The 14,968-nt window shown below is 54.6% G+C and overlaps 5 protein-coding genes across 5 annotated transcripts; 2 read left to right on the forward strand and 3 right to left on the reverse strand.

Annotated features, from left to right (window-relative positions):
* Window positions 1-21: 21 nt before the first annotated feature.
* Window positions 22-4,760, reverse strand: B0T26DRAFT_81323 (uncharacterized protein). Its single transcript, XM_060447329.1, has 2 exons — window positions 1,070-4,760; window positions 22-993 (listed from the first exon to the last, which is right to left on the reverse strand). Exons 1-2 carry the CDS (start codon window positions 4,635-4,637, stop codon window positions 338-340), a joined length of 4,224 nt encoding a protein of 1,407 aa, XP_060303648.1. The 5' UTR covers window positions 4,638-4,760; the 3' UTR covers window positions 22-337.
* Window positions 4,761-5,276, forward strand: B0T26DRAFT_81322 (uncharacterized protein). Its single transcript, XM_060447328.1, has one exon. The coding sequence runs from the start codon at window positions 4,885-4,887 to the stop codon at window positions 5,197-5,199; it is 315 nt and encodes a 104-aa protein (XP_060303649.1). The 5' UTR covers window positions 4,761-4,884; the 3' UTR covers window positions 5,200-5,276.
* A 1,550-nt stretch (window positions 5,277-6,826) lies between these two features.
* B0T26DRAFT_633046 (zinc-binding ribosomal protein) lies at window positions 6,827-7,812 on the reverse strand (the record flags this gene model as incomplete). Its single annotated transcript, XM_060436505.1, has 3 exons — window positions 6,827-6,866; window positions 7,467-7,531; window positions 7,597-7,812. 3 exons carry the CDS (start codon window positions 7,810-7,812, stop codon window positions 6,827-6,829), a joined length of 321 nt encoding a protein of 106 aa, XP_060303650.1.
* A 1,069-nt stretch (window positions 7,813-8,881) lies between these two features.
* B0T26DRAFT_671015 (uncharacterized protein) lies at window positions 8,882-9,914 on the forward strand (the record flags this gene model as incomplete). The annotated part of the gene is made up of 2 exons (XM_060439263.1): window positions 8,882-9,095; window positions 9,187-9,914. The coding sequence occupies 2 exons, from the start codon at window positions 8,882-8,884 to the stop codon at window positions 9,912-9,914; spliced, it is 942 nt and encodes a 313-aa protein (XP_060303651.1).
* Window positions 9,915-11,509: 1,595 nt separating this feature from the next.
* On the reverse strand, window positions 11,510-14,686 carry B0T26DRAFT_689621 (uncharacterized protein). The gene is made up of 2 exons (XM_060441044.1): window positions 14,659-14,686; window positions 11,510-14,578 (listed from the first exon to the last, which is right to left on the reverse strand). The coding sequence occupies exon 2, from the start codon at window positions 14,427-14,429 to the stop codon at window positions 11,775-11,777; it is 2,655 nt and encodes an 884-aa protein (XP_060303652.1). The 5' UTR covers window positions 14,430-14,578; window positions 14,659-14,686; the 3' UTR covers window positions 11,510-11,774.
* Window positions 14,687-14,968: the final 282 nt, after the last annotated feature.

Genomic DNA, 14,968 nt, shown 5'->3' on the forward strand with positions numbered 1-14,968 from the left:
CACTTCAGCAGTACGGATAGACTCGTCAACTATTATGATTCCTCTCTCCAGCGTCAAATCTATTTGTCTCTAATAATTGTGTATTGATTCCGCTGGAAACGAAATTGTTGCTTGTCATCAAACAGCAACGAACAAAAAAAACCCTGCCAGAACCCCAAAGCAACCCAATACCAAACACCCACCCTGCCCAAATTTTCGCAAACGCCAGCTATGGAAGATCGAGAGCGGCAAAGTATAAAACAGCGAAAATGGTTAAAATAGCACGCTCTATAGCCGATGCAACAGAGCCTAATCCAGACCCTACGCGCAGTAGATCACAGCCCTGCCAGTTGGGCAACTAGCCGCCTCTGCCCAACAAACTCCTCTGGTCTGGCTCAAAAATCGCTGGGGGTTCGTCTACCCTGGCCCCCCTGTACTCGGTCGCGAACTCTTGGTGGTGGTGGTTCGGGTCGGTTTCCGGGGCAGGGCCGCCCATGTCACAGTCGACGCCCAGCCTCCGCCAGGACCCGCCGATGAGGACGCCGTAGAAGTACCTCCGTTGGCCGTAGCCATGGCCTGCCTCGCGAACACGGCGCTCGCGGTCGCGGGGGCCGAGCTGCGACACCCCATCGAGGTCGTTCAGCATGTGGCTCTGTGATATGTAGTACATTGCGCCGGCGATGCAACGGGGATCGACGGGCATGGGCGGCCACCGCACCCAGAAGGACGCCACCAGCACCCCCGTCAACAGCAGTAGAAACACGGCGCTCGTCATGTTGCACACAGTCGCCACCGTGCTCGTCTGCGTCAGGTTGAAGGGCACGTTGGCCAGCAGCACGGGGAAGAACTCGGACAGGATCGCCGCTAGCGACGTCGCGAATAGGAAGGCATGCCGCTGCTTGACGGCAACGCCGATGCCCGAGAACGGGTTGGTCGACGGCGAGAACAGGATGGAGCGCGATGCCGGCTGCGTGCGCTGTGCCATGAGCTGGTAAGGTGTCATGATGCTCACGCCTTTGTTGCGACATGTTAGCTGAGGGGTCACCACATTTATTTAGGTCGATGGGGAGGAATGGGAGGACCGGCTCACTCAGAAAAAAGGACTGCCAGCAAAAGGCAACAATGACACCAATGATGGCCGACACAAAGCGCACGCCAAATGTGTAGTGGTTTAAGAACCTCCACAGCTGCCCGCCGTCGTTGAATATTCGATCACCGTCGTGGGTGCCGCGGCGATAGTACACGTAGTAATAAACGACGAACACGAGCAGACCGACCTGGAGGAGGATGAGAGCGATGCGCCAAGGGTAGCGCAGCGGCATCAGGGGTAGAGAGTTGCCACTGCCGCCCTGCGCGCCGGCGGCGCCCGCGTCAAACATGTCTGCGTCGCTCTCAGAGCCGCTGTTGGCGTCGTCCTGCAGGCCGCGGCCTGACTCGTCGGTCAGAACGATGCCGTATTCCTCGCGGCCAAGGGCGTTGGTAAAGTAGCCTAGCCCGTACTGCTTCTGGGCAAGGGCGCGGCGCATGGCGCGCTCGCTGTTCTGGCGGATGCGCACATGCGTGTTGCCAGCTAGCGAAGCGATACCCGCTATGTTCCATGGGTTGGCGTGCACGCCCGAGGGCCAGCGGACCATGAAGAAGAGCACAACCATGAGCATGAGCATGACCGCAGCGATCAGACCTATGAGGGCGTGCGTGGGCTCCGGGCTGACGCCCAGCTCTGGCCCACATGTGCTGCTGGCAGTATTGACGTTGCATACGCCATGGAGCTTCAGTCCGATCGCCTCGGTAGCTAGCGGCACCATGAAAGACGCACAACCCACCATGATTGTGCTGATGAAGGGCACAGGGTGTCCTTGAAGAAGCGTGATCATGGGCGTCACAAATGCCATCAGCCCCGTGTATTGCCTCGTCAGCGTCTCGGCGCCAGTCCCGCCACCCGGCTTGGCCAGCGACTGGAAGGGTTGGTAGAGTTTTACGTTCAGATCGATGATGCGCAGAGGAATCACCAGCCCCACTCCTAGCAGCGGCGGCAGGAATGTTCCCTTGAAGATGTCGCCGTTGGACCACTTGAACTCCTTGGTTCCAACAACCACCACCTCTGGGGTCTTGGCGCTGCCCCCCGTGGTTGACGTCGGCGTGCCCGTGGATGTCGACATGAACGTTTGTGTTGACTTTGTCCTGGTTGAGAAGCTGGTGGTAAGTGACGGCGTCGAGGTGATGGTTGTCAGCTTCCCCGATATGGTGGTTACAAAGGTCGTGGGCGAGAATGTACTGGTGTAGGTGCTGAGGGTCCCTCCAGATGTGGAGATAAATGTCAGCGTGAGGGGTGCCGTGCCCGTGGGAGTCGTGACAATAGTCTCGGTGGTGAGCGTGCCCCCGACCGTAGTCGTGTAGCTCGTCACAGGCGGGGTGGTAACTGTGGTGATGGGAGTTCCGTTGATGGTGGTCACAAAGGTGGTTGGGGACGGCGTAATGGTGATTACGGTGGGTGTTCCGCCGATATTGGTGGTGATGGTGTAGGACACGGGCAAAAATGGCGCCCCTGTCGGTGTGGTGACGATAACCTGGGTGACTGGCGTGCCTCCCACCATGCTGACAGACGTGTATGTGAAAGGCGCCGCAGGAGAGCCAGTCGGCGTTGTGACGAGAACCTCGGTAACAAGTGTGCCATCGACATTTCTAACAGCGGTGTAGGTTATCGGCTGGTATGGCGGCCCAGCAGGCGTTGTCGTCACAACTTGGGTGACAGGGGTACCTCCCACGTTCGATACGACAGTGTGGGTGACAGGCTGGCCAGGCGCCCCAGGGGCCACGATAACTCCCACAGTCGTGAGGGTGCCGCCCTCCATCGAGACCACGGTCTGAGGAGGTGGGGTCTCTACCATAGTACGTACGACGCCGTTGATCACAGTCTCCCTCGTGATGGGATCTGGTCTGTTAATGATGGTGACTGGCGTGCCGCCGACGGTGGAGACAACGTCCACGGAGACGCCGGGTGATGGTGTGATTACCAGGACCGACGTCACTACTTGTCCTCCAACCCGCTGCACACCCGTTTGGGCAGGTGGCGTGTAGACCTGGGTATTGACCTGGTCAATTGGAACCGCAACAACAACCGGAGGTTGCGTCTGGACAACGGCAACAGTCGTCCCTTCGACAATCTGCACGTTGGTAACTGGCACCTTGACAGGGTCTGGAGGGTTTTGCTGCTGCGTCCCAGGTTGCACTGTGGCCTGGACGGGATCGGGGTAGACGGTAGCGTAGTAGGTAATGGTAACCGAGCCGACTTGGGGGATGACAGTTCCGGCAATAGTGCTTTCTACCGTAGTTGCCAAGGTCTCGGTGACTGACCCCACAGCTTCTCCAGTAGATGTTACGGCAAGGGTGACGGTCTCAGTGAAGGGGGCGCCAACTACACCAGTCGAGACGGCGGTCGAGTACAGAGTACCGCTGATAGAATACATCGAATGGAACGTGGTCGGGACGGTAGATGTGCCGGTCGACGTGATGGTCGTGAACCCCGTCGATAAGGCTGTGGAAGTGAAAGTGATGACAGTCGTTGTCGTGGTAGTCAAGGTAATAGTCGACTCGGAGATGGTGCTATACGAGGTAAAATAAGAGACAGACGACGAGATGGGAACGAGCCTTGCGCCAGTGGGGAGCGTAGCCGTCAAGCTGGTTGGGACAGTCGACGAAGAGGAGTTGGTGGCAACATTGTCGAATGTCATACCCCCATCGAGGTCAGTGACTGAGTGGCTTGGTACGGTGGACGTGATAGACGTGCTTGTGGTACTTGAGGAAGTCACCGAGGTCGTCGACACCGTCGTGGTTGGGGTTGTCGACGGAGCTGTCGACGGGGTGGTCGACGTGGTAGTCGACGGGGTGGTCGACGTGGTGGTCGACGGAGTGGTCGACGTGGTAGTCGACGGAGTGGTCGACGGAGTAGTCGACGGGGTGGTCGACGGGGTGGTCGACGGGGTAGTCGACGGGGTAGTCGACGGGGTGGTCGACGGAGTAGTCGTTGTCGGAGTCGTTGACGGAGTCGTCGTCGGAGTCGTCGTCGAATTGGTTGACGTTTCCGTTGATGTCCCGGTAGTTATGAAACCCCCAGAAATAGGGGCTCCCGTAGACGAGGGGGAGGCGGACGGGTTACTTGAACTTCGTGACTCGGACTCGGAACTGGAAGCTGTAAATGACGGGCTCTCAGCAACTCCAAGCCCGGTCACAACCGAGTCTCCATCTGGCACGGCACTGAGAACCGTGACGCTGGTACTGAATGCCGAAGAACTACTGGACTCGTTCAAGAATAGTTCGGTATCGCGGGGTTTGTGGCCAGGGTACGCCATGCGTGCTTGCAAAAAGACGGCATCAGTGTCCGAGTTTGGCATGGTCACATCGGCGTAGACAAGGAGGCCGATGGCGACGCCGAGTAGCAGCACGACAGTGAGGATGAAGGGCCATCGCAGCGGCGTCGGCTTGTAGTCGGGGATTTTTGCAGGTCTAACTGCCCGGCCCTCTGGCTTCCCGTCGTAGCCATGGGCGTCGTAGCCATGGGCTACCTCGTTGTGCCCCTCGTCATGGTCTTCTGTCGCCTGGTAGCTATACTCGTAAGGTCGCGCTCGTTCGTCCCGCGGGTCGATGAGCGGTTGCTGCATTGCTGGTCGGCCCTGCGGTCGGAGGGCACACAGTCGGGATTTCCCGCAGAGCTCGCTTGGGTGGTCAGCGTGGGGAAGGGCTTCGTGCAAGCTGGTCTGCCGACGCGGACATGCTCTTGGTCCAAACTATCGCCAGCTTCAACAGCTCCAACAACAACACTAAAGAGAAGGGAAAAATCCTCAAAAGCACAACCAGATCATCGATCTCAATCGGGAACAACCACAACCGCGGGTGCATGTGAACGCCATGCCATGGCTGCAGCAAGCATGGGCGGTGGGCGCCCTCATATTGGGCACCAGGGTGTCGGACTGCTTGCCCTTTTTCTCCCCTCTTGTCTTGTTCCAGCCCTTCACAGACCGTGCCAAGTTCGCCCAGAGGCTAGTCAAAGCCGACGGCTTGCAGCTGCGGCTGAGGGCCAATCCGGACTCGACATTGTTTTTGTGGCTTTATTTCGACCTCTCAGCATCCAGCGCTAGCGAAGATGTGGTGGCTTTGACAGGCCCGACAGGGCCAAGCCGACGCCTCCACATCACCCTGACGCGTCCTAATTGGCCGGGCTGATGGGCCTAGGCTGTGCTGCGACTGTTTGAGGTGGAGTGTACGAATGCCGTTGCGCAGCTGGGACGAGATCTATACCACCGCCACGACCCCGGTTGCGAAGTGTCGTAGACAAGTCGAAAATAATGCAACTGCGCCCTCAGTGTGCTCGGCAAACGTCACCCGGCGCCGGAATCCCTGATGATGTAGCACACATTCGGTAGTGCAAGGCTTTCTCGACGCCACAACCGCTTTGGAAGGCAGCTGCTCCCAGGCATGCCCAACATGGTGGACGAAAACGCTCTTAGGGTAATTATCAGAACGTCAACATCTCGTGGCGTCCTGGTGCTGTGTAAACACCACGGCGTGTCAAACGTCGAGTGAATCGCATGTATCCGCACGAGCACGGGCCCGGGACGCGGTGTTTCCCACTCACCCGTCCGCCTGCCCCGCATCTGTCCAGTCATTCGGATCTCGGCCCAGCCACCCACCCTGTTCTCAACCCCCGGGGTCGTGTCACCTGAGAACAGAAACTGCGGATAGCAAGCAGTCATAATTAGGAGTACGGAGACGGAACATGGGGCCAAGTCTTCGTCACTCTCCTGTGCCTGCCTTTCCTGTGCCTGCCTTTTTCCTGTGCCTGGAAAGGACAGTGCTGTGAGAACTATATTATCTCTCCAGCTTTAGGGGCTTACAGCTATATTCTAGCACTGAGATCGCTACGGGCTAGTGGCTTCATCCTAACACTTTTTTTTTTTAGCGGAGTGCCTACACAGTATCTATAGTAGGGGGGTTTTCTAGACACTGCCTTACGGAAGGTTAGCCCAACAGATTAACCAAGACTTTTGGCCCCATGTTCCGTACTGTCACGGTCGCCAAAGGGCTCATGTGACAGGATTGATTCTATTGGCTGCAGTGTGGTTAGAGTGTGGTCTGTGCACCTGCCTCACTTGCTCAGCACCACCACCTATTTCTCCGCGCCCTACGCGGACCCTGCGATAGATTCCTTTCTCTTCCTTAGCTTTGAATCCACATTCGTTACTGCCTTCAACCTTTGACTTCCCTACCTTCGTAAGGCGGGCCGTCACACGTACTTACTGAGGATTCAGAGATTTTGGAGCGATCGTTGACCCAACATGTATACCGGTTGGCCTGTTTTGGTTTCACGCTATTAAAACTGCAGTGGCCACAACCACAACACACCTGAGCTGACAAATACGAGTCGTCTGGAAAGTGTTGCAGATCTTTCTTCACAGGCACCAAACATGAACGTATATCCCACGTGAGGTCACGAATGAATGGAATGCTCGCAATTTGTGCTAGTGCAGAAGCCGCCTTCGCCTCGGGAGCGGTAGTGGGAGTACGTCATGGCCGGAGCACTGCGAGCTGGGGCTGATCGGAGGCAGCATCCGTAGATGAAAGAAGTGCAGACGAAACGCCCCAAGAATGGTATTTTGCTCGTTGTTCCATGTCCGAACCATCCATGTTCATGTGATACATGTCCCTCTAAGTCGAACCTTCCCATGCCAAGACCGAAGTCGCTACCTTGACTTCCATAGCATGAGGCGGCAAGCCTATGCAGGGCCAGATTATGCAATCCATAGACTGTATCCTCGACTCGTCACCGTCCAAGTCCCCAACCGAGAAGCGTCTAGAACACAAGGGCGGCACCCTTGGTCTTCTTGTCTCCACTGTTCGAAATTGTTAGAATCAGTTTCCAGTCAAAAGTTTGAAGCAAAAGGCTGTTGTCCAAGTCCATGTGTCAAGGCTCCCAGGAGGACTCTGTCATAAACAGAGGGCGTGTCCAAATGGCCAAACGCATCGCATGGTGGGCCGCGTGCCGAATTCCACAGACGGTATCAACGATCTCCCGCGAACCAACTCCGCCTGAGCGAACAGGGAGCAAAGTCCCACGTTTGCTAGACACTGAACAGTGGATCATGCCAAGAGACCTTGCCAAGAGACCTAGCAACAGCATCTGCAATGTGATAGACAAGAGTGGTTTGACAGTCAAATCGTTGACCTCCATCGCGTATTGCCGGGCCCCCACGGTCGCCGAGGCGCATGAACCGCAGCCCTCTATTCGCTAAGCCAGAAATCCGGAAGCCATCTGACAAATTCGATGCTCGGTTGTAGACTCGGCGCGGGGCACTGGCGCAAGAGGACATTCGAAGTTGCCGCGCGCGGGTGCGAAATGGAAGCAGTCCGGGGACAAGCTGTTCGACTGATCGGGGCGGTTGTTTCGCAATTCTCGGACGAAGCAAAATGCGCATTTCACAGCAAGGACTTACCCAAGTTCGAAGTGCTTGCACCGCTTAAGCGGGAGCTGCTTCTTCGCCTTGCAGGCGGAGCATTCCTATGCGGGACACATTTAGAATCTTCCCCCACCAAACTTCACATCTCGAAAAGGGCCTGGCTCACTAGTCGCAGCACAATCTTCTTGGTCGTCTTCGCCTTCTTGTGGAAAACGGGCTTGGTCTGACCACCGTAACCCGACTGCTTGCGGTCGTAACGACGCTTGCCCTGCGCGAATGACGAGGCCTTGCCGGCCTTGTACTGGGTGACCTTGTGCAGCTGGTGCTTGCCGCATTCGCGGCTGGCGCAGAACGTCTTCCGGGTCTTGGGTACGTTCACCATTGTCGCGGCTGGGGGTTGTCGTGATGGGTGAAGATCGGTGGTTTCGTTGTCGTGATCCAGGCTCGAGGATTTTGGCGCGGATTTGCAAATTTCGACAGGCTTGCCGTGGTGTGTGGGAGTGCGGTCCAAATATTATCCGCCCCGCCAGCCAAAATGGTGGGGTCAGCTAGGGTACGCGCACGGCCCCATTGACCACCCACCCTTCTGGATATCGTAATCTTGATAGGCGGGGTTCTTATCCGATGGAGTTGGGAGTGGGCGCAAACGTTCCTTCGGTAATTCGCGACCTTGTATTTAAGGCAATATCATGAGAAAGCTGGAAATAAATTCCAGGCACCTGCTCCATGCTCTCGGGGAAAAGAAAGAAAAACCCCTTGTCAATCGATACAAGTTCATTCGCTTATGCTGTTGAAGCAAAACGTTAGTGCCTACTTCACTGTAGGCGCTGCGAGGTCAGTCCGCTATCTTCACCAGGCCCTGTACTCCGTAGGGCTGCGAAACCAGCATGAGCCAAGATTTGGTCAAGAATTGGTACGCATGGCTAGTTTGCAACACACACAATACGTACGTGGAGTAGCGACACCTCCCGGTTCTTACTACGTATGATGCACATCCCTCATGTAAGGGCAGCCCCGGGCTCTAGTCCCGGCGTCTCAAAACCCCTAGTACTGTAACTTACTTGCAAGTCCGAGCAGGCGAATGGTTACTCATAGCCCCCAAGCCGAAACATGAAATGAGCTAGGATCAAATTCCTCTCAACACGCCTCAACTATGCGCGAGGCGCAGGAAATTTTCCCTTTTTCCCCGTCAGATGGCATCTCCGGGTTTCTTGACTTTCATCCCATCGCTCGATCCTCATCGCCTTCGGATTCAAGCCCTACCTCGCCGCCGAACAAGGCCCACAACCTGCCCGACTGCGCGCGCTGTGTCGGTATCGCCACTTCTAGGACACTTCCGGTTCGGGGTTGTCGGCCGCATTTAGCTCAATTGCGACCGGCGCAAGTCACGTTAGCTCGTCGTATCCCGGATCCTACGGTTCCTTGGGCCGGAGAACACCAAGACGCTAGCCATGTCGAGCACGTGGAAGCCGTTCACCATCACCTCATTCCCCACTGTCCCCTTAACGACTACCTTCACGCCGCCTCCGCTATGTTCCGGCGTATACCTTCCCCAGGACCGGAACGTCCTCATGATGGACCACGAGGCTAGCTGTCTTCCGTCCGGGTTCAAGAGCCAGGAATCTTCGTTTTTCTCGCCAGGCATCGACTGCCCGCAAGGCTATTGTATGTGTGAACGTTTAATCCCCGTTTATATACCCCACGAGCTTGCCATGGCCTCGAAACTGCCGGTGCTCACACTAGACTCTCGCGGCAGGGAGCGCGTGCCATGACACGACGGGGGTTGCGAGCATCACCACTGTGACGTGCTGCCCGTTCAGGGGCGATATCAGTTTAGCATGCGTCACTCCTTCCACGCTGGGCGGCAGATGGGCGAGCCTGTTTTGTACCTGGATAGCCCCCGGTGGCAACGGCACGACAGTTTCGTATACCGGGTCGAGCGCGGCCGACAAGACCTCAACGCTGCCCTCGGCCATGACCAGTCCGGACGGCATCAACGCGTTCGGTGTCCGGATAGTTTTCCAGTCCACTGATACGCCGTCCTCCACACCGCCACCGTCATCGCTGTCGTCGTCTTCGCTAACCAATACAGGCTCTGGAACGACGACATCGACGACAACGACGGCAGGCGCCCTGGCGGCGGGTACGCTTGTTGAGGCGTCGAGCTCCGGTCTGTCAACCGGAGCTACTGCTGCGATCGCGGTGGTGATCCCCGTCGTTATTATCGCAGGTCTCGTGGGGCTGTTCCTGCTGTGGCGAAGGCGACGCAGGCAACAGGGCGTTGATGGATTGGGGGCGAACGCCCCGCTCGCACAGGGGCCACCGGGAAACAAGTACTACTACGCGAACGAGGCGAAATGGCAGCAGCCCCTGGCGCCACAGGAACTTCCGGTGGAACAGAGTGGGATGCGAGCCGAGCTGCCTTCTGTGCAAAATAGCTACGAGATGCCTGTGGGTTCGCCGAGAGGTCCATCAAGTGCTTAGGGTATATTTTCCCTTTCAGTGGTCTTGTTGAGAGCTTGAGTATATAAGGACGTGTTGAAAACTCGTTGTGCGATATATAGATTAAAGTTGGTCACGAAAAAAAAGTCAATACCCGGCGGAAGCACGAAGCACAAGTCCAACACGAAAGGTTCTCGGATCCGGCTATAACTAGCGCATCACATGCCGGCCGCTCCGCTCCATACACCCGAACTTTGAACCGGCCGGAGCTGTCAAGGTTCGGCATAACCATGGATTTGCTACTCGATGGCACGTACACCGAAGACATACGCCTTGCCGTGGTGTTAAACTCAATCGGCTTGTACAAGTAATAAATAGAATAATGTTACAATTGACGAAAGGGTCTTGTACATACCTTCTAGTTCTTACCCAAGTCTACTAGATTAACCAAATCTATTAAATTAACTAAATCTACTAAATTAACCATAACTATATACTTGATGCAGCCTAACTGGCATAACCGGTACGTTCCGATCTATCGTACGCGATTCAGACAAGCTTACCGCAAAATCTAGATTATGAAGACATATACGGTGCCGGTGCGCCCAGGGCGTAGAACGATAATAATTTCCTTAGCCTGCCCCTTGCAGAAGAGGAATCGGGTAGGTAAGAAGCTTGTCAGCGAGGCAAAAAACGTCGTTAATATTAATATTAACAAAGATATTAATAAATAAGCTCTAATTGAATCAATAGAACTCAGATGGCGTATATATAGTATTGACGAGTAGGAAATAAAGACGGATAACGATAAGAAGTAATTCCTGAACGATTACTTTGGAGACTCATTCGACGATATTAAAGAATAGTTAGAGTGATTAAAAGTGATCGTTGGTACGGGTATAAAATAGAGAAGAATAATAAAATAATATGACGCGGGTTGTAACCTTGACGTAGATTAGATAGCCCCTATGATGAATAAACCTCATTTCACAAATCACGTGCCCCCGGAGAGGAACCTATATTGTGTATTAGTGAGAGCATTATGTTTTCTTCACGTTAAGAAGTATAATACCTTAGCTGCCCATGATAGACAGTCATCCCACTAATTGTCAACGTAAAGGTCGCGATCGCTTCAGCTTCAGGCAGGATTCCAGTCAACATCGCATTCCAGGTTGCAGGCATGGGGACAATACGGAAGATTTACTGCCTAATTAAACAACTCACGAGATTTAGCACCCTGTGCCGCCTTCACATATTTGAAATCTTTACTCAGTCGCTTTATTCGTTCATCCAATACCGCTCGAGATCATCTTCCTCTATTTTGTAGATAGATAACCATCAAGGGTAGCTCGTATAAAACCAAGGCACCTAGATAGTTATTGAGTTTTCCTTACATTTAGAAAACGAATCAAAGTAAAAGCGTGTCTTCCCAACGAGTCGCCGTTAGACAGTTAGACTGGGTTTCTTAAAGGTTTTAAGTTCGCCGTGCGACCGAGGTTAACCGTTAGGGAACCTCCACACAATGAAGTTTTGTGCCACCGAGCGCTGGGAGTGAGAACTCATAAGTAACTATAAGAGGAGAAAAATTGAACATAGAAGAGTAAGGGTTAAATAAATATTTAGTTAGTAGAATAAAGTCTTGAATACGTAACTTCATATCATGCCCTACCTACTGAGCTATATTACCCAAACCATATATATCCAAACCAGTCATATCTCGTTCAACCATCTTATATAGTATCATCATCTCCGGCCGCTCTGTAGTAGCTGAGGGGTATTGGCCATTATATCCGCTCCACTTTGCCAACAGGGTCAACTAGAGAGGTATCTCTTGCAACGTCTGACTATGCCTTCTCGACATGCGGAGATGTCAGTGGGTGGACAGTGGACACCGCCTGCGGCTCAAGTCCCCTTTCTCCCTCGCACATCCGGTCCCTTGCCGGGGCCTTTCTTTTGTTGTTGTTTTGACTGCGACCCCGACGCTCCATCCAGCTGGGCCAGCTTTCCCCTTGCCTCGTCCAGTTGTGAAACGATGGTATTGTAGGCTTGATTCCACTTGCCGGCCACTTCAAAATTCTTCTCGCTGTTCGCAGCGAACTTTTCAGCCAATTCCAAAATGCTGTCGACGGGGTCTGGGTTGCGAACGGAGGTCTCCTTCAAGTTCCACTTCTTCGATAATTTGGAAACACCCTCTTCCAGAATCTTTCGTTGCCGTCTCATCCCCTCCATTTCACGAGCCAATGCCCCCAGGTCCAGGCTCTGAAGGGTATTGGGGCCGGCTTGTGGGTCCGTTTTTGCCACAGTCGACAGAATGACTTTGTCCGCAGTATCCAGTTGGCCCACGAGGTACTCGATATTGCTCTCTTGCTCTCTGAATTTCGCCAACGAGTGTTCTGCCGCCATAAAATTGATCCGTGCCGTCTCAAAGAACTGTTCAAAGTGCATGAACATGAAGTCTGTTGGGTCCGCATTGTCGCCATGGGTTCTGATCCAGTCAGCCACTTTATGTTCGAAGCCGTTGATCCTGGTTCCAAAATCATGAAGTCTTTTCAGTGCCCGGACCCTATCAGACATCAAGGTGTCGATGTGAGTCTCCAAACCGCGCGCCCGAGCTTCCAGGATTTTGTTGTCAGCTCTTAGAGCATGATTGTCGGCTGCGATTGCATCCTTCTCTTGTAACAAACCATCCATGACAGTACTGTTCTCTTGTAGTATTTCTCTGGTCACCTGCTGATCGGTTGCCTTTCTTTTCCATTCCTCCATGGTTTCCCTCATCTCCACGATCCGTTGACTTTGCCCTTCCATCTCCTTTTCAGCCTCAGAAAGCTTCCTTGTTACGACGCTTCTTGTGTGTGAATGTTTGTCCGCTTGGTTTGATAGGTCTTTGACTTTCTTCTCAAGTAGTTCATTGTCAGAGCTCAGGTTCCTGTTGGCACTGTTCAAGGCCTTGAGCTCGACTGCAAACACCTGATTGGCGGCAGAAAAAGAATTACATCGGGACTTGAGGATGTCGATCTCGGCAAGAAGATTTTTAGATTTCTCCGACCAGGTCTCGGCCCTGGCCTCAAGATCTTCTGTCTTCTCACTTAAATTGCTAAGCTCGTTGATCAAGTTGGAATTCTTTGTTTCGTTCAATCTCAGCCTCTTGAGAGCTTCTTCAAGTGTTGACGGTTCTTGTTGACTGCTTTCAGGTGTTCTCCTTATCGCTTGTGGAGGACTTGGAACCGTGTCAAGCTGGTCGCCTAAAACGCCTGGCTGACTGGGTGATCGTAGAATTGGAATATCGGGTTGCTCGTGGCCCTGGCTTTGGGTCTCGGATAACGTGCCGACAAGGGCCGAATCACTTCCCGTTTGTGACGGCACCGAGCCTTGGAAACCTGTGCCAACGCGGGAAACAATGTGGTTTGGCGGCGGCGAGTTGATGCGATCGAGGGAATTCCACGGCGTGGTGTCGACACGAAACAACCTGTCCCTGCGGACTAGGATCTCCAGCAGGGCTTTTGTGGCAGCCGCAGCAGCAGCAGCAGCAAAGTTCTGCCACTTCTTGCTCTTGTGGCTATCGGAATAGTCGCAGATTCCCTTGATGATGATGCAAGGCATGACATCCCACACACCTGCACCTTCCATCTCGAAGGCGATGACCTTCTGTTCTTTAGCAACCCGATCCCTTTCGTCGGCAGACTTCATGACCGAGTCGCCCGACGCAAATGCCCCGATATACACACAGGGGTCCTGGGCTTCGGCCGAGTCCTTGCGCTCCTGCTCCCGCCGGAACTCAAGCCGGTCTCTGGGTGCGACCAGGCAGGCCTCGTCGCATCCAATGTCTTCGCAAAACGACGTGACGGCCTGGCGGCATGCAAATTGGTCGTTGCAGCCACATGGCTCATCGCCCGGCTCGCTGTAGTGGCGGTGACGATAGTCGGTCTTGAAGAGCCTGTCCTGCGCGGTGCCTGGGAACTGGTATTTGGCCCGCTGCTTCGCCCAACGTCCGGCGAGCCGGCTGGTATGTGCGCTCTGGAGCTCTCGAAGGAAGCGCGCAGTTTTCTCTTGGATCTGATCCCCCCCGTGGTCAGTGTTGAGATAGCGCAGCAAAGCGCAAACGTCTTTATTTGCCTTGTTGAGACGGTCTTCTATCGAGTTCTTGGGCAAGAAGCGGTGCGAGTAGTGCCGCCCAAAGTCGTATTGTACGACGGCATTGCTGATGACGACATCACCCAACAACATCTCGTCGTCATCCTTGCCGAGTGCGGGCACACCGCCGCATACACCGACAACAAGAGCCAGCCGGACGTTGATGTAGCTCGAGAGCAAAAAGGTGGCGGCCGTGGCAGCATTCGCCTTTCCCATGCCTGGGAGCTGGACCAGCACAACATTGAACTTTCCGATGCGGCCGGTGGTGTAGTGGTTCTCGTCGCGAGGCGCCTTCTGAAAGGTGTCGCCGCCAAGATCCCAAAACTCATCGAAGAGGTAGTTGACGGCGCTCGCCTCTAAGGACAGGGCGCAGATTATGGCGATCTCGAAATCTTCGCGGCCGTTGGGCCGAGGATCAGCAGCCATTGTCGGACTTGGCTGTCGCTACCTGGGCCGGTCTCTGCGCGTGGTGGCAGCGGGATCGCGACGGCGTGACTCTGACTCGAGCGGGGGTGTCGGCGAGGCTTCGACTTGTCGGAACCGTCCGAACATGGTTCCTGATCGCACTGCGGCTTGTTGCCTTGGGAGAAAGAAGCCCTAGTTAGCCATGTTTGGAGGATTCTCTGTCATCGGGGGAAGATGGGCGGTAGATGAGGCAACTACCTGGCAGATGCTAGTGGATGATGGCTTGGAAGCGGGATCGGCGGCAGCTGGAGATGGTCGAATGGAAGACTGTTACAATAAGCGGCGGTATTTGGCGGGCACGCCCGCTGTGGGATCGTTTTAGGGCGTGGTTAATAGCGTCGTAGCGAGCTGGGCAAGGTCCCAAGCTACTTGAACCACATTAGTAGTGCAGGACGGATGCGAGCACGAAGACTGGTTGAACTTGAGACTTGACCTAGGCCTTCTCTTGATCCAGTCTACGGCAAAGTTAAAAAAAAGCATGCCTTGGGATTAAAGATCTG

The sequence above is a fragment of the Lasiosphaeria miniovina genome, assembly GCF_030549165.1.
Source record: "Lasiosphaeria miniovina strain SMH2392-1A chromosome Unknown B0T26scaffold_1, whole genome shotgun sequence".
In the NCBI taxonomy this organism is placed as follows: Eukaryota; Fungi; Ascomycota; class Sordariomycetes; order Sordariales; family Lasiosphaeriaceae; genus Lasiosphaeria; species Lasiosphaeria miniovina.

Coding starts and splice junctions, on each gene's coding strand:
- B0T26DRAFT_81323 (XM_060447329.1), bottom strand. CDS start 4,637: ATGCAGCAACCGCTCATCGACCCGCGGGACGAACGAGCGCGACCTTAC. Junction 994..1,069: donor CTGGCAGTCCTTTTTTCTGA/GTGAGCCGGTCC, acceptor GTCGCAACAAAG/GCGTGAGCATCATGACACCT.
- B0T26DRAFT_81322 (XM_060447328.1), top strand. CDS start 4,885: ATGCCATGGCTGCAGCAAGCATGGGCGGTGGGCGCCCTCATATTGGGC.
- B0T26DRAFT_689621 (XM_060441044.1), bottom strand. CDS start 14,429: ATGGCTGCTGATCCTCGGCCCAACGGCCGCGAAGATTTCGAGATCGCC.